Genomic DNA, 18,544 nt, shown 5'->3' on the forward strand with positions numbered 1-18,544 from the left:
CAAAATAAAATGTATCGACAAGGTCGCAAACGAAGTGGTTCTGGAAAGAGCAGGTGAGAAGAGGATCTTCTGGAGTTTCATTGTTAAAAGAAGAGTGCAATTTATAGGCCCTGTATTAAGACATAAAGGACTCCTGAACATAATCATAGAGGGATATGTCGAGGGAAAAAGACCAAGGGGGAAGACCACGGCTGAGGTACACGGATCAAATCGTGAAACATGTGGGATGTAATACCTACAAAGAAATGAAGAGAAAGGCTGAAAGACACACAGAATGGAAACAACCTGCCATAGTAGCTGTTGCAAACCAATTCTTGGATTGACCAACACAGAAGAAGAAGAAAGCACCTCCAAGCACATGTCGCAGGAGGAAGCCGTTAATGTTCATTTTGTTCTGGGCAGAAGATCAGGTATTCTTGTGAGGATGTGAAAACACAAAACAGGATGTCTATACTGACAGGCGTAGTCCACTTCATGGCGCACTTACAACTGTGCAGAACACATCGGATAGTGAACAATATACAGTACTTGCCATTAAAATTTCTACACCAAGAAGAAATGCAGATAGTAATCGGGTATTCATTGCACAAGTATATTATTCTAGAACTGACATGTGATTACATTTCCACGCAATTTGGGTACATAGATCCTGAGAAATCAGTACCCAGAACAACCACCTCTGGCCGTAATAACGGCCTTGATACGCCTGGGCATTGAGTGAAACAGAGCTTGGATGGCGTGTACAGGTGCAGCTGCCCATGCAGCTTCAACACGATAATACAGTTCATCAAGGGTAGTGACTGGCGTATTGTGACGAGCCAGTTGTTCGGCCAGCATTGACCAGACGCTTTCAGTTGGTGAGAGATCTGGAGGATGTGCTGGCCAGGGCAGCAGTCGAACATTTTCTGTATCCAGAAAGGCCCGTACAGGACCTGCAACATGCGGTCGTGCATTATCCTGCTGAAATGTAGGGTTTCGCAGGGATCGAATGAAGGGTAGCGCCACGGGTCGTAACACATCTGAAATGTAACGTCCACTGTTCAAAGTGCCGTCAATGCGAACAAGAGGTGACCGAGACGTGTAACCAATGGCACCCCGTACCATAACGCCTGGCGATACGCCAGTATGGCGATGACGAATACACGCTTCCAATGTGCGTTCACTGCGATCTCGCCAAACACGGGTGCGACCATCATGATACTGTAAACAGAACCTGGATTCATCCGAAAAAATGATGTTTTGCCATTCGTGCACCCAGGTTCGTCGTTGAGTACAAAATCGCAGGTCCTCCTGTCTGTGATGCAGCGTCAAGGGTAACCACAGCCGTGGTCTCCAAGCTGATAGTCCATGCTGCTGCAAACGTCGTCGAATTGTTCGTGCAGATGGTTGTTGTCTTGGAAACGTCCCCATCTGTTGACTCAGGGATCGTGACGTGGCTTCACGAGCCGTTACAGCCATGCGGATAAGATGCCTGTCATTTCGACTGCTAGTGATACGAGGCCGTTGGGACCAAGCACGGCGTTCCGTATTATCCTCCTGAATCCACCGATTCCATATTCTGCTAACAGTCATTGGATCTCGACCAACGGGAGCAGCAGTGTCAGGATACGATAAACCGCAATCGAGATAGGCTACAATCCGACATTTATCAAAGTCGGAAACATGATGGTACGCATTTCTCGTCCTTACACGAGGCATCACAACAACGTTTCACCAGGCAACGCCGGTCAACTGCTGTTTGCGTATGAGAAATCTGTTCGAAACTTTCCTCATGTCAGCACGTTGTAGGTGTCGCCACCGGCGCCAATCTTGTGTGAATGCTCTGTAAAACTAATAATTTGCATATCACATCACTTTCTTCCTGTCGGTTAAATTTTGCATCTGTAGCATGTCATCTTCGTGGTGTGGCAATTTTAATGGCCAGTAGTGTAGTTCAGTTTATTTCATTTGCAGACTAATACTTATATTCTTGCACATAGTTTGTTTTTAGGTTGGTTAGTATTTCCAAATACAAGTAGGACAAGTAAGCTGTTGATCTTCATTTTCCCCTGGGCAGCATGTGAAGTGTGAGGTGTGGATGCGTGGACGCAAAACATAGTTTACATTCTCAGTCGAGATCTATTTCATGGCACAGTTACAACTGTGAAGAAAACATCAGGTAGTAAACTTCGTCATATGTTTGCGGGAAGACCGTTAGACACAGATACAATTACAAACGCACTAACGCATATACAATTAAGGTGCCAATGATCACAATATCTGTACCTTTACCCCTAACGTCCTGTATATATCACTAGACTTAAATGGTGGATTACTAAAGGGCTTTGAAAATAGACAATGGAGACGTGAGAAGATTTCCTCTGTTTCTTAAGTCAATGAGAAGCTGGTGTTTCTTATTTAGACTGATTTGATAACGTCAGAACACAGAATAAATCCAGGTCCTCCAATAACGGTTTTCAATTTAATCAGCAGTTCATAAAGTAATTTGCCTCGTGCGCCGTACATCGTCCAGAATATGTGGTCTCTGGAGACGGTCGTAAGTGTGACTTCGCACTGCACCAAGGGAACTCGCACGGATGGACGAGAGACATTTCGTAGCTCTAGGCCTTTGGTTAGCAAATCACGTGTCGAGTAGCTGGATGTGTACTTTGGTACGACGACTGGGAATGGAAATTGAAATGTTAACGGTAAACGAAAAGATAGTAAAAATTATTAATTTCTAGGGATCAGTGTTGAAACTGACAACCGGGCTTGTACTGAAAGTCTCGTATCGTCTGTCAAAAGGCCGCCTCCTGTTCCTTCTGATAGTTTCCCTTAGCTCGGACGCGTCATTCCCACAGGGAGACTGAGCGGCTGCTGGGTTGTGGTTGCAGGTGCTGGACGGGAAGCTGGGCGACCCCAAGGCGCTGCGGCTGCTGTCCTCGGGCGTGAAGAGCAAGCCGTCGAGCGGCCACCTGCTGCGGCGCAGCGCCTCCTCCGACTCGGCCAACCTGTCGCACCACCGCGAGCGCGACCGCGACCGGGACCGCGGCCACGACGAGAACCGCTGCCCGCCGCCGCCGCCCGGGCTCGCCGACGAGTACGACGAGATCGACCAGATCTACGACTACGTGCGCGGCTTCGCGCCGCTGCCCAAGAACATCCGGTCGCCGTTCGCGGACCCGCAGCCGGCGCCGGCCGCGGCCGACAAGGCGTCGCCCGGCGGGTCGCCGCCGCTGTCGCCCACCTCCGCGCCCGGACACCTGGTGCCGCTCGCCGCAGCGTCGCCGCCCGAGCCGCCGCCCATCGAGACCATCCCCACCAAGAAGATGCAGCACCACGTGAGTACACACTCGCACCGCGCGCTTTGCCGCAGTGCTCTGCGTATGCGAAAGTGAGTGCTCGACGACGCACGGTAGGCGGGTGTACCGTCCCAACGTATCATTCCTGACCATATCGCTGGGCTCGTTCTCTGAGCTACTGTGGACGCTAGAGCCGGTGACCAGTCACCTGGAAGAGGGAATTTTTCCTCTTGGAGGTAATAAGTTGGTTTTTCCGTAATCCTACTGCATAAGTTGTGTCCACGGTCTACAAGGCTGGCTCACAAGGAGGTAGTCATAAAGTTCAAATTAGCTCCTCGAACAAATCAGTCCTCCTTTACCTATCCATCTACATCTACATTTGTACTCCGCAAGCCACCCAACGGTGTGTGGCGGAGGGCACTTCACGTGCCACTGTCATTACCTCCCTTTCCTGTTCCATTCGCGTATGGTTCGAGGGAAGAACGACTGCCGGAAAGCCTCCGTGCGCGCTCGATTCTCTCTAATTTTACATTCGTGATCTCCTCGGGAGCTATAAGTAGGGGGAAACAATATATTCGATACCTCATCCAGAAACGCACCCTCTCGAAAACCTGGACCTCAAGCTACACCGCGATTCAGTGCGCATCTCTTCCAGAGTCTGCCACTTGAGTTTGCTAAACATTTCGGTAGTGCTATCACGCTTACCAAATAACCCTGTGACGAAACGCGCCGCTCTTCTTTGGATCTTCTCTATCTCCTCCGTCAACCCGACCTGGTACGGATCCCACACTGATGAGCAGTACTCAAGTACAGGTCGAACGAGTGTTTTGTAAGCCACATCCTTTGTTGATGGATTACATTTTCTAATGGATCCCAACCTGGCACCCACCTTACCAACAATTAATTTTATATGATCATTCCACTTCAAATTGTTCCGTACGCATACTCCCAGATATTTTACAGAAGTAACTGCTACCAGTATTTGTTCCGCTATCATACAATGATACAATAAAGGATCCTTCTTTCTATGTATTCGCAATACATTACATTTGTCTATGTTAAGGGTCAGTTGCCACTCCCTGCAACAAGTGCCTACCCGCTGCAGATCTTCCTGCATTTCGCTGCAATTTTCTAATGCTGCAACTTCTCTGTATACTACAGCATCATCCGCGAAAAGCCGCATCGAACTTCCGATACTATCTACTAGGTCATTTATATATATTGTGAAAAGCAATGGTGCCATAACACTCCCCTGTGGCACGCCAGAGGTTACTTTAACGTCTGTAGACGTCTCTCCATTGAGAACAACATGCTGTGTTCTGTTTGCTAAAAACTCTTCAATCCAGCCACATAGCTGGTCTGATATTCCGTAGGCTCTTACTTTGTTTATCAGGCGACAGTGCGGAACTGTATCGAACGCCTTCCGGAAGTCAAGGAAAATGGCATCTACCTGGGAGCCTGTATCTAATATTTTCTGGGTCTCATGAACAAATAAAGCGAGTTGGGTCTCACACGATCTCTGTTTCAGGAATCCATGTTGATTCCTACAGAGTAGATTCTGGGTTTCGAGAAACGACATGATACGCGAGCAAAAAACATGTTCTAAAATTCTACAACAGATCGACGTCGGAGATATAGGTCTATAGTTTTGCGCATCTGCTCGACGACCCTTCTTGAAGACTGGGACTAGCTGTGCTCTTTTCCAATCATTTGGAACCTTCCGTTCCTCTAGAGACTTGCGGTACACGGCTGTTGGAAGGGGGGGCAAGTTTTTTCGCTTACTCTGTGTAGAATCGAATTGGTATCCCGTCAGGTCCAGTGGACTTTCCTCTGTTGAATGATTTCAGTTGCTTTTCTATTCCTTGGACACTTATTTCGATGTCAGCCATTTTTTCGTTTGATGTGTGTCATGATAGACAGCAGCCAGTGTGTCTCGGACTCTGAGACTGATATGCTGGAACTCAATCATTTGCAGGGGCATATCTTCTAGAAGGTCTTGGAGGGTGTTCTGGATAAACGCCTGTTGACAGCACTTGTAAGATGTGCTCGAAAAACTTATACCCCCACCGCACAGTCACCTACAATTCCAACTCGCATATTAACCCGATGCTAATATCTAGCCTGTACTTCGCCCTATTTGTGCTGGTTGTGGAAATTTGTTCTTGCATCTCTTCCAAACGTTGGCTTTTCTGCAAACAAAAGTGAAGAGACAAACAAGGGTAGGCAGTTTGTGCAACAAACCAGCTGCAAAATACTTCCCATGGTGGATGATAGGAAGGCACAAGCCCTGCACACGTTGGAAATGATGCGGATACTTGAGTTGCTCGTGAAGTATCGTCTTTGCTGAACTTCGAGATCTATTACACGCCAGGGCCATTTGTCTTCTGCTTATACCTGGCTCACTCATGTTCGCCAGATAGTAGCCAGTGTGCACTCATGTTGTTAGGCGCACGAGCAACATGTGATCTTCCTCTGTAAATAGTTCGTGGGGCTAAGGGTCCTGTCTCGGCAACACGACGAGACACAGGACCGAAGGTTGGATGACACGGCAGTCTTCGGTCTGGAAACGGCGTCACCGTTACCATTTGCGTGGCTTTACATAGAAATCATGTCTCCTTGCTCACGAAATGAACGTCTTATCGTGTTTGTACGGAACACTTTCAGTTAACTCACTACCTGTAGTACATGTACGCAGTGGACACGTTGAAGACTGACGAATGTAAACAATCTCCCTGACAACTCAACGTCATCTAGGATACATTGAGTCAAACGTGTTCATAGATACGTGGTATTGTTTGGCTGTACCTGGAAAGCCGTTGAACATCAACTCTCAATAATAACTCGAAAACGAAGGATTTTCGGTCATATGTTTACATCACCTTTTTTCTTGATTACAAACTTATATATAAGATTTTATCAGTTTTTTACATATCATGCAATAAATGGACCAGAACTGGGATATGTGATACACATATATAGGGTAATTCAGCTGCTCCTGCATTTTATGCCACATGTAACTCCTTCAAAAACGACGCTTGAAATTTTCTTATTCTCTCGCTCATTACTCCCAAACTCTTCGTCCTGCACCATACTGAACAGGACATTTTTATAGGAAATTTAATGTACTTAAAATTTATACAGGGATTCGTTTTCGCCGGAGGTCACACTTTTCCAGTTACTCAAGAAAAACGCTTTTGAAGGTCGCTTTTGTACGTTTTTCTTGAATAATTAGAAAATTATGGTCACTAGGGAAAACGTATCCCAGGACAAAATTCAACTATATTAAATTTGCTACAAAGAAATCCCGTTCATTTTTTGTATGGGACTAGTAGTATGCGCGTAGCCAGCGAGAGAAATGAAAATTTCGCCCATGGTTTTTGAAGGCGTTGCGGATTGCATACGTAGGTGCAGCTGAAACAAGCAGCGTAGGTCTGCCGCAAGCCACACACACATCGAAGACACGGCACCAGCTTAAGACGCTGGACTAACAGCCTGTAAATCAGTATTTGAACTCTGTCAGCAGTTGGCGGCATCATCTACATCTACATCTACATACATACTCCGCAATCCACCTTACGGTGCGTGGCGGAGGGTACCTCGTACCACAACTAGCATCTTCACTCCCTGTTCCACTCCCAATCAGAACTAGGGAAAAATGACTGCCTATATGCCTCTGTACGAGCCCTAATCTCTCTTATCTTTGTGGTCTTTCCGCGAAATATAAGTTGGCGGCAGTAAAATTGTACTGCAGTCAGCCTCAATTGCTGGTTCTCTAAATTTCCTCAGTAGCGATTCACGAAAAGAACGCCTTCGAAAGGAGTTCCTGCAGCATTTCCGTAACATTCGCGTGATGATCAAACCTACCAGTAACAAATCTAGCAGCCCGCCTCTGAATTGCTTCTATGTCCTCCCTCAATCTGACCTGATAGGGATCCCAAACTCTCGAGCAGTACTCAAGAATAGGTCGTATTAGTGTTTTATAAGCGGTCTCCTTTGCAGATGAACCACATCTTCCCAAAATTCTAACAATGAACCGAAGACGACTATCCGCCTTCCCCACAACTGCCATTACATGATTGTCTCACTTCATATCGCTCTGCAATGTTACGCTCAAATATTTAATCGACGTGACTGTGTCAAGCGCTACACTACTAATGGAGTATTCAAACATTACAGGATTCTTTTTCCTGTTCATCTGCATTAATTTACATTTATCTATATCTATAGTTAGCTGCCATTCTTTACACCGTACACAAATCCTGTCCAGCAGCTGACGCCTGTTTTCGATTCGTGTGCAGAAGGCGGAGAAGAGGACGCGGCGCAAGGACAAAGACGCCGGCGTCGCGGTGCCCACGGTGAAGGAGAAGTCGCCGAGCGGGGGCGGCGGGGGCGGCGGCCTGTACATCAAGCACGGCGGCAGCGGCGCGCAGCACGGCCGCCAGCTGCTGCACCGCCAGAAGAGCGCCTCCGCCAACGCGGCCAGCCGGCCGGGGTCGCCGCCGCTCGGCGTCCGCTACAAGTCGCTCTCCAACCTGCAGGTACCGACACTGTACTAGGCGGAGTACACCCACTCCCATTAGTGTGACGGCAATATCACTTCTCATTTCATCAAGGGAAGCGAGTTGTTACGGGAATCAACGACTACACGAGGCGTGTGAGAGAAGTAATGAGAATCATTTTTTGTATACCAAAGTTTTTAATCTGTTTCAAACAACAATAATGTCCCTCTATGAGTAGTTCTCTTTGGCAGCTATACAACGGCGCAGTCATTGTTCCTTATTTTGGTAGCAGTGGTGAAAGTTTTCAATTGGTAGAGCCTTTAACACACCGATCAGACTCTCTTCAAATTTTTCCCGAGTCGCAAAATGACATGCTTTTAAGACACTTTTCAATTTCGGGAGGAGAAAAAAGTCACAAACACTCAGATCAGTTGAACAGAGATATCAAGATAGTAACTTTCCTCGAAAGAACAGATATAATTGATAACCGTGCAGCTTCTCTAAAATAAATGATGATTAATTGAAACCCTCAGCTGCCGACAGGTGTTGCCCTCCTGTTTACATGGCAGACGCTCTGTCCATCCGAGCCACCGAGTACACAGATGAATAGCGCGCCTGCAGGGACTTATCCCTTGCACGCTTCCCGTGAAACCCACATTCCCAACTGTCCACAATCTTCATACGTAATGTACCTAACAGACAGTATGAAGATAGTGACAATTCTATCTTCATATATATAGTTAAAGGCTACCCAGCCATTGACCTTCGTCTGTGCGAATGTGCACAGGTTGCCCGAACTCTTACTGGAATCGTCACCTTAGTGTGCGCGAGTAATGAGTGGATGGGCAAATATCTATTACGTACATTACGTATGGAGATTGTGGACAGTTGGGAATGAGGGTCTCACGGGAAGCGTGCAAGTGATAAGTCCCTGCAGGCGCGCTATTCATCTGTGTACTCGGTGGCCCAGCTGGATAGAGCGTCTGGCATGTAAGTAGGAGATACCGGGTTCGAGTCCCGGTCGGGGCACACGTTTTCAGCTGTCCCCATCGAGGTATACCTACAACACGTATCGGCAGCTGAGAGTTTCAACTAATAATCAGTTGAACAGAGAGCTTCTGAAACAACAGAAATGGCATTTAAGCTCAAAAATTCCGTGATGGGAGTGGCCATTTGACACGGGGCGTTGTCACAATGCAGCATCCACTTCTCTTCATTGTCCGTTCTTACTCGATTCACCCTTTTACTGAGTCTTTCAAGGACATCCTTGTAAAACACGTGGGTGACAGTTTGTTCTGGAGGAACAATCTCACAAGGTCAAGCGCAAGCAGGTGTTCGACTTTTCTAAAGTTAGAGGTCTCCCTGAGCGAGGTTCATTTTCGTTCTACAACATATTCAGCAAGCCACTTAATTTTGTGTGGCGGAGGGTACTTTCGGTACCACTAACTGATCCTTTCAATCTTGTTCCATTGGCAAATAGTGTGTTGGAAGAATGACTGTCGGTAAGCCTCTGCATTGGCTCTCTCGAATTTTCTCCTCGTGGTCAGTATGCGAGATATATGTGGGGGGGGGGGGGGGGGGAAGTAATATGTTGTCCGACTCCTCCTGAAAAGTGCTGTCCCGAAATTTCAATAGTAACTCTCTCCATGATGCACAACGCCTCTCTTGTAACGTTTGCCAATGAAATTTGTTTACTATCTCCGTAACGCCCTCTCGGCAGCTATACGATCCCGGACGAAACGCGCCGCTCTATGTTGGATCTTATCTATCTCCTCAATCAGTCCTACCTGATAAAGATCCCATTCGGATGAACAATTCAAAAAATCGGGCGCACATGTGCCTTATAAACCACTTCCTTTGTAGATGAGTTTCATTTCATTAAGATTCTTCCGGTGAATCTGACTCTGATATCTGTTTTTCCCACTATCTTTTTTGTGTAGTCAGTCCACTTAAAGTCACTCTGGATAGTTACGCCTGGATATTTTACGGCATTAGTCATCAATAGTGTAGCTGTAAAGCAGTGGACTTCTTTTTCTGTGTATAAGAAATTTGTTACATTTATTTACCCCATGATCAACTGCCAGAGCCTGCACCATTCATCAATTCTGTGCAGGTCATTCTGCAAATTCTTACTATCTTCTGGCGTTGCTACTTTGGTATAGACAACTGCAACATTTGCGAATGGCCTTAAAGAGCATCCGTCGCTTTCTGCTAGATCATTTATATATACTGTAAACAGCAACGGCCCTATCACACTTCCCTGTGGTACTCCGGACATTACCTTCACATCTAGCGACTTTGTTCCGTGAAGAGCGACGTGTTGAGTTCTATCCGCAAGAAAGTTTTGAATATAATCACAAGTCTGCTACGATACTCCGTGAGCTCTTATTTTTTTCACTAAACGGCAGTGCGGGACGGTGCCAATATGTTCTCGGCCTTCCAAAACTGATTTGTACCAACGGAAGACGCGCTCTTGATGAGGAATGTTCCCCGTAGGTCTGTTTCAACTTTTCAAAGGGCACAATTGCGGATTCCACAAGCTCAACACAAAACTTGATGCCATAACTTTGTTCTAAATTCCACTGTTCCATTTTCGTAACACACATCAAAAACGCAACTTCTCCTACGGCGCTCGCAAAAATTATGTGATGGCTGTACATAGCTGAAACTCGGACTGAGCATTTGGAAGGGACAAATACACCGGTCTACACAAGTAGAACAACACAGCATTGCCGGACCGCTCGCAGAGTTGTCAGTCTCATTACTTTTCTCACACACCTTGTAGGTCCCCGAGTAACACTTACAAGCACGCCGTATTCATAGTAATTTATAAGTGGCAATCAAAAAGTTTCCGTTTGAAAGTCGTATTATCCATAATCGGCATGCCAATTAGATCAAATCGTCGTGAGTATTGAGGCAGTCATCCCACTGACGCACCACGATTGAAGATACCCGTTTGTTAAGACACTGTGGTCAAGTTGCGTGAAGAAGTCCGTAACTGCATGGTGCACGTCCTCGCCCGACACGAACTGTTGACCCTTGAAGGCCTTTTTGAACGCACCGAAGGCGTGTTATTCGCATGGGGAGGGATCAGGACTTAGTTGGTCCGTAGCGGTCGAAGCTGGCCTCCAAGATCGACCAGCGTCTTGTGCCGAAGATACTGTGGTGTCATCTTGGAATACAAACATTTACACAGGTTTCTCATAATGAAGATCTACACGAAAGATTGAAAGAAACATAGAGGTTCATGTTCATGGCAGCTGAATGAGCGGGACCAAATGATGATACGAACAACGCCTGCGAAACATCCTAGAATAACTTCTGGCCTGAAGAACACCCTCCAGAATCTCAGAGTTAATCGCCACAATGGACATTCACTGCAGTGGACGCCTCGGTTTATTTGAAAAAGAGGAAACTTACACATCTTCGAACCACACCACAGGCCTCCAATCCGTTACCGTCCAGTTCCTGTGGTTGTTTGATCAACTGAAGACGTACAGGTTATTAACCACTGTAAAAATAGCCTTTTGCGAAGTACCCAGCTGAAATTGCTCAGGTAATGCAAGTCCTTTCGCAATATTCGCTGGAAGACTGTTAGAAATGGACCAGCATTCACTGACAGCACCAGTTTCTGTCGAGTTAGAAACCGATTGTCACTGACAGTACGTCACACTCGTCTCTGGCCCCTGTCGGTTAGGATCTTCTCGCGACCGCCGTTCTTGTGGCGTTTTGCATGGCGGCGAGTGGTACACCAATCCTTGTAGACACATTGGACAGCCCGCAGTGTTACACCAACAAATCGGCAACTTCATTCATGGCGTGATCGTAGGAACATCCACAGACGATGCCTCATTTCTGCCATTCTGTCACGTCTGCACGTCGGCACAACTTACCGCACCGGTTCCATAACGCCGACTGGCACCTGCATACAACTTCACTGCCATGACTTACGTCACAGGTAGGGTCACGAGACCGGCTGTTACCAGTTATTCACTATTTGCACCTTCACAGAGCGACATGTATGATCCTTTAAGGCGGTGACTAATATTTTGTCCGGTGATCTTACAAGTATTGTAATAATGTACACTTGTATGAAAAAGCATACATATCAAACGAAAAGAAATAAGTATAAGATATTTCACAAGACCAGCACATATTTTACAAGTGAAAGGTGTTTACTGAATTGTGTGCACTATAATGTCAAATAAAACTATCAATAAGTGATATGCATCACCAATATACATTTATTTGACGTTTACGATTGGGCCATTAAAATTAGCATATCGGTCGAAAGGGGTGAAGTGTTTAAGTTTTATTAATTAATTACGATATGGACTGAACTGTTACATAAATAAAATCTAGAAATGCGCCAGTGGTCCTGTAAACTGTCTTTGAAAAAACCTGAGATGCTTTTATAAGTGTAATACCTGTAATTTGGCATACTATTGATATTAAGAACTGGCTGTTTACATAACCAAATGTTGTAGTAGGACCTTTTTATGCTTTCTTCTTACGTTTTCAGATGGCTCTGCTATCTTAGCTTTTGTCATGCCTATGTTTATCAAACATAACATTGTCAGGTCGTGGTCTAAACTATAGGATGGGAATATCACCCATAATTATTGTTCGAATTTCAACGATTTCACCTCTTCACATCTCATGGTGCTGTATTTACCAGACAATGATACTTTTTAGCCAGACAAAATTTTTTCTTGGGTAACACAGTGACAAAGACAATACGCAGTAAGTGGATTTTCCAGATTTTTTGTATTTGTGTTATGGTACGTGATGTTCAGAACTCAAATTGCAGTTCCACGAAGAAATTCGGTGCAGCTCTCAAAAATTCTCGAGAATGTCGGCTTTGAAGATTTCCGAGCGTCTTTAATTACGTAATTCAATGCCGATTTTTCAACTGTAGTGTGGCCCTGTGACAGAATGCTTGCCTGCCAGATGGGAGATCTGCATTCGATTCTTGGCTATGGTAAATTTTTAAACGAAGATGTAATTTCTATGATCATTTCAATGGAGAGTAAAATATAAAAATGTGAAGAAGATTTAAATTATATGTTTCTTCAACTTAAACGGTGTTTATTAACAATCTTTCTGAACGATGAGTAATTGAGAATTTATATTTGCAATGAATACTGGATTTTTGTGTGCGATACGTATTTCGAAATAAGATGAAGTGCATTTTTCATGAACATAACAATTAGATATGTGTTACTTTGCATATATTTGATGAATTTTATATTTAAACGACGTAGATATTGCAAGTGGACGAGAACAAATGAAAAACATTCTGACCAAAAGGAGACTCAGATCAGCGATGAAACAGCTACCAGTCACAAGGGCTACCGACTTTTTCCCATCGTTATGTATTTTGCGCTTCACGAAAATGCTCGTGAAACAACTTTGTTTAAAAATTTTCTGTAGCTGGGAATCGAACGCAGGCATCCAGTGGACACACGACCATTATACCACACAGCCAAGCTGCCTGTCGAAAAGTTGGTTACTAAAGACACTTGAAAAGCTTCAAAGTCGATTTACTCGAGAACTTTTTAGATTTACGTCTAACTGTTTTGTCAGACTGCCAAGTTCTGAACTTCAACTACTATAAATATAAAACATAAATAAGTAAAATAAAAAACGAAAATCCGAGTATCTTGTTGAGCTCTTTGTGAGGTTAAATCCATAAAAAATTAATGTCCTTTTTTCAGCGTAAGAAATTCTCAGCCGTATTGCACGTTTCCATAGTTACTGTTTCCAAATATTTGAATTTTGCTTGGACTGATCCACAATTTTTGTTACTATAGTTTTGCGTCAGTTCATTTCATGTACCTTTCCAGGTTGTACTATGAACTTTATTTGATTTCAGAATCTTGTCTCGTCGTGTAATTACGCATTTTTCTCCACTGCGTATGTGTTCACGAATATTTAAAAATTTCTGTTAATTGTTTGTAGTCCAGTTTTACCAAACGTCGTGGAGAATGTCTGAATTCGTTACATGTGAAATCGTCTTACTTATTAACCCAACTGGATTTACCCCCCCGAGTATCAGTATCGTATTTATATCCCCACTCTCTGATGTAGCAAACTGAATGCGACAGGTGACAGGGCTACGACTTGTCAAACGTCTGAAGTTATTTAAGTGGGCTTCGGAATTAAAAATCTTAACGCTGGGGGCCATATCTTTCAGAATCTGTTCCTATTTGTAATGTGCGTTACATATTCATTATTTTCTTTCTGTATTTCTCCCTCTCTTTCATAGTTCATCCATGAAACGTATTACGTACGTTCTGTCTTGGGGGAGAAAACTCAGGGACGTGTATCGTTACAAATGTATCCTATCACAGGAATGCAAACATATTTTGTGCAAATAACTGACACCGCGCGGCCATTGTCCATTCGAAAGAAAACAGGAGTTGACGTGTCATTTGCCGATGACTACTAATCATGGCACACACACTGCAAGAAGTAATGTACAAAGCGGATTCCCACTCCGTCCACCGCAGTAACCTATAACAATAAAATTTCCGCTCATTTCGCGTTAAGAAACCAATTATATCAACGATTTTTAAAATTATGTTTAATGTCATGCTCAGTGAGCACTCATGACAAAATATAAGTGACTCTGGACAGCAAAATACACCAATAGACCGAGAAGGAGGTCAGTGTGACCGTGGCCGAAAAGCTGCCTTGACGGGTAATAGTTTTTTTACGATATGGTGCGGTACCATTCGCAGAAAAGTTTTATGCCAACTAACTTTGACTGTGACCCAAAATTAGTAGTTATTGACGGTCGTTAAAAGAAAAGCGGCAAAGATTATTTCTTTACTCGACGCCGTATCTAAAACTCCTCCGATTATATTAAACAGATAACACGAAACGCGGCGCCTGTTTTTTTCATCATTTTATTTAGCTATTGTTCTGCTATAACATGCTTAACAATTACGCGACTGTAGTGGATAACGTTAAAGAGTTCGAATGTACTCATTTCTGGCATGCAACAACGAGGTATTGTGAAGCGAGTGATTTTGTCGGCTGACTCGCGCTTTGTCTTGTCTTTCAGCAAGCGATGGAGGTGGACGGCACGCTGGACTCCAGCCACTCCGGTGGCCGGACGTCGGGCGACTCCGGGGCGGGCGCCAAGCTGCCCGAGAAGCGGTCACGGCGGCTCAGCCGTCCGCGCTCGCTCACCAACCTGGTCTGGGAGCTGAGGGGCGGCGGGGGCGACAAGGGCCACAACCACGCGCCGCCCCCCGCCGGCCCTCAGCTGCCGGCGGCGGCGCCTGCGGGCGCGGCGGTAGGCCGTAAGCCCAAGCTGTCCCTGGGCGGCGGCGGCGGCGGCAGCAGCCACAAGCGCCTGGGCACTCTCTACCTGTAGGCTGGAGTCGTGGCGCCTGCCGTGCAGGCAACCCACACACCAGCCGCCTGTCGCAGAGAGCAGCAGCAGCAGGCGCCGAACTTCAGTTTCTACGCATATTTGTGATTCTAGCATTCCGCGATGTGATTTTTCGTTGTGTTCGATGTACGCGTTTTTGCCCACCATACGCAGATTAATTATGAGGCGAGTGATGACTCGGTTATAGTTATTTAGCGCTTCGTATTTCTTTCAAAGCGACAGTGACTCTTATGTAGAAATTTAAGCAAATTCTGAAAAATATATATGTATATTATATGTGTCTTCGTATATGATGAAATACGTTTCTGCATAGTTAACCACATATGGACGCTCAGCAGAGTTTGTATTTCTCCCAGCGCGAAACTTATAAGCAAAGTGCTCAACAACAAATATTTGTTTAAGTGATTGTGGCAAATGATATTATGTGCCATGAATTCTCATTTACCCAACCGGAAGGCAAAGGCAATATTTTTGTTCTTCCTTATAATTTAAGATTACTTTGTTCAATTGTAATAACACATAACATGAACAATAAAGGCTACTGACACTTTGAAACCGTCTTGGTAATTTACTCCACAAATCTCCTTTCTAACATTGTTTTAAAAAGATGGTAATGTACATCAGACAACTAAATGAGAATAAAATTAAAGAGATAATTTAAAACCCCAATAAAATCCACTATGCAACAGCAAATATCTTAGAGAAGAAATATCTACTAGAAGACAAAACAGATATCTACATGTCACTTGTATGGCGTAATTACGTGATGATGTTACAGATTGTCGGGGATAATGATGAACGATTAATCTATCAATCTCAGGTGAGGTAACTGGTCCAGAAACGACCCAGCCGAAAATTATAAGCGTAAATCGTTTGATACCTCTGACAGAGATCCGCTTCTACTGCAAGATCTTTCCTTTCCATATTTTGGGAGGAGGAAATATGGACCAAAAGAAGAAAAATAATTGTCTTGCAAACATGCTCTCAAACGAATACCGTAAGATCTGTGAGGGCTTGTTCAATAGAAGAGATGCATTTCACAATAGCAAAGATGGGCACATCGTCATAACGCTAAAGGTACACACGTTGGAGCCCATGTTTACCGGACATTTTTTATTTTTTTGGTCCATATCTCCTCCCAAAATATGGAAACCCAACAGCTTTCAATAGAAGAGGTCCATCGTCAGACATATCAGAACGATTTTCACCTATAATTTTATACTCAGTCGTTTGCGGATATGGGTCTCCTATTTGAAATTGATACAATTATGTTTCTGCGGCATCCCTGATCGTTTGTAACGTCACCATGGAATTACCGTGTACAACCAGTTCTAACAAGTACATATGACAAAAAATGAAGTAGACTTCATATTATTCTAGGTGAAAGTACTGTGCAAGACTTTTACAGCAGTATAGGATCATTTCAGTAGAGAATCCAAAAAATGTTAAACTATGTAAGTTTCTTATAAATCCTAACACTATAGTAAAGATAAAAGGTAGAAAATTAATTCTATTAGTCATACAATGAGATTGCAAGGAGACAGATGTAAGAAAATCTGATACGTAAGAAAGTAACTGAGAACGTCACAGGAAGAGAACAATCATAGTGCTGTGACAACAAGGGTTGCATACAGCTCCAAAATAGAATATCACATCAGTTCGAAAGGAAGTGGATGGTCTAATATCGAAATTGCCTTTAACCAGAGCTCTGAATAGTTTTCTCTTCGACAATATAGTGGTACGGGATAAGACAGCAGTAGAAACACAACTAGAACTTTGGAATAAATAATCAACAAAAATAAGTGAGGAGGTTTAGTCTTGAGAAAAAATTATAAAAATCAAAGACCACTATTGTGGCCAAGATATAGTACGCTGATCGTGTTGTCTGTTCATGTAATGGTAAACACAATTAAATAGACAATAGCATAGAAAAAACTTGACAGATTCTATAATACAGCAAGTTAGGTGTTTTGGGATGAATCATTTTCACCAGTCTGCAAGGCCAGTGATGCATCTTGTATCTATACTGATGTATGGATTTGAGGTAACAACCGTTTCTGGATCAGCTAAGAGTCGTCTCCGGACAAAAAAGAAAAAATGGACTATCTCTGTTCTTGCGTTCAAGACAGATATAAGTATAAAAACAGGAATAGACAGTCACTGGAATTCGAAAAATCTCTAATGAAGATCATTGAAGTAAAATTACAGTAGAATGGCCACCTGAAGGAAAAGGGTCCCCACAGGACCGCTCAATTCTTTTTCGATCGAAATGTTCTTGAGAAGATGGAAATCTGTATTTACCCAAGGAAGTAGATCTTCAGAGACCTCAAACGAGAGCGTCAACTGGTGTCATGTGTGTTAATAACCACAAAATGTTATAATGGTGTTAGCGAGAAATCTAAAATTAAATTATCATCTTGAGTGCCTCGAATGCCGTTGTAATTATAATTTCAGAGTTGGACTTCGAACATGATAGCTTTGGATACAATGGAACACCTTCTTAAACGGTTCCTGCCCGTTGTTGAGTAATGGAATTATCTGAAAAATCCGATCACGACCACAAATTTTTAAAACATTTTAGTACTAATGTTTACATCGTTATTACTTTCGGGAATTATGTATATAAACTGTGTTAGGTAATGTAAATGGGAGGCAGTGTCCAACATTTCTTTATTATCACAACAAAATGCATCCTGCATGTCTGAACGAGTTTTTATTTTCACTGCGAACTGAAACAGATTGTGACAGTCGTCGGGGGTCGACGATTAGAAATGAGAAACAGCTGAAAATGCTGGGGCTATTTCACAAAGGCTTCGACAAATTCTCATGCAGGGAACGTAAGTAGTTAAAATCTGAAAAATCTATATGCCGTTCAGATTGTCATTCAGAAACAATGACCCATTAATTAACTCAACTTCTTATGTAGGCTGCAGGATACTATTAAATGGATAGTATTTACTTCAAAACGAATCATTGGTGTTTCGTGTCTTACATCGGTGTTTCTCGATCGTGGAGAAATATCATAAGATTTCTCGACATCCATAAACAAAGTTGTGATTTTTTTTATTGTTCAGGGTGATTCAAAAACACTTTTACAAAATTTAGAGGCAAATTCCTTAACCTAAAACAGCGAGAAACTCTCTATATGAACATCTGTTTGTGACGTGGTAGTGATATTTCAATTTCTTACCCACACTCATAACCGACTGTAATATTACGCGATCAGGTAAGTTAAGGCGAAGGGTGCATTAATGTTTACCAGAACTGAAGAACTGCTTTGGAATATGTCCAGTTCATTGGTGCAACCCGCTCAGAATTCGAGCTTATGCTTTTATTTCTGTGCATATTTGAAGACAGTGGAG

At 43.8% G+C, this 18,544-nt stretch overlaps 1 protein-coding gene across 1 annotated transcript in view; it reads left to right on the plus strand.

The window, feature by feature from the left end:
* LOC124616020 overlaps nt 1-15,737 on the plus strand; it is a 174,784-nt gene extending 159,047 nt beyond the window's left edge. Inside the window, exons 5-7 of the mRNA XM_047144238.1 lie at nt 2,874-3,320; nt 7,580-7,819; nt 14,850-15,737. Of these exons, the coding sequence (XP_047000194.1) occupies nt 2,874-3,320; nt 7,580-7,819; nt 14,850-15,164 (1,002 nt within the window). The 3' untranslated portion in view covers nt 15,165-15,737. The remainder of the gene's footprint in view (nt 1-2,873; nt 3,321-7,579; nt 7,820-14,849) is intronic.
* Nucleotides 15,738-18,544: the final 2,807 nt, after the last annotated feature.

Source organism: Schistocerca americana, chromosome 5 (assembly GCF_021461395.2).
Source record: "Schistocerca americana isolate TAMUIC-IGC-003095 chromosome 5, iqSchAmer2.1, whole genome shotgun sequence".
In the NCBI taxonomy this organism is placed as follows: Eukaryota; Metazoa; Arthropoda; class Insecta; order Orthoptera; family Acrididae; genus Schistocerca; species Schistocerca americana.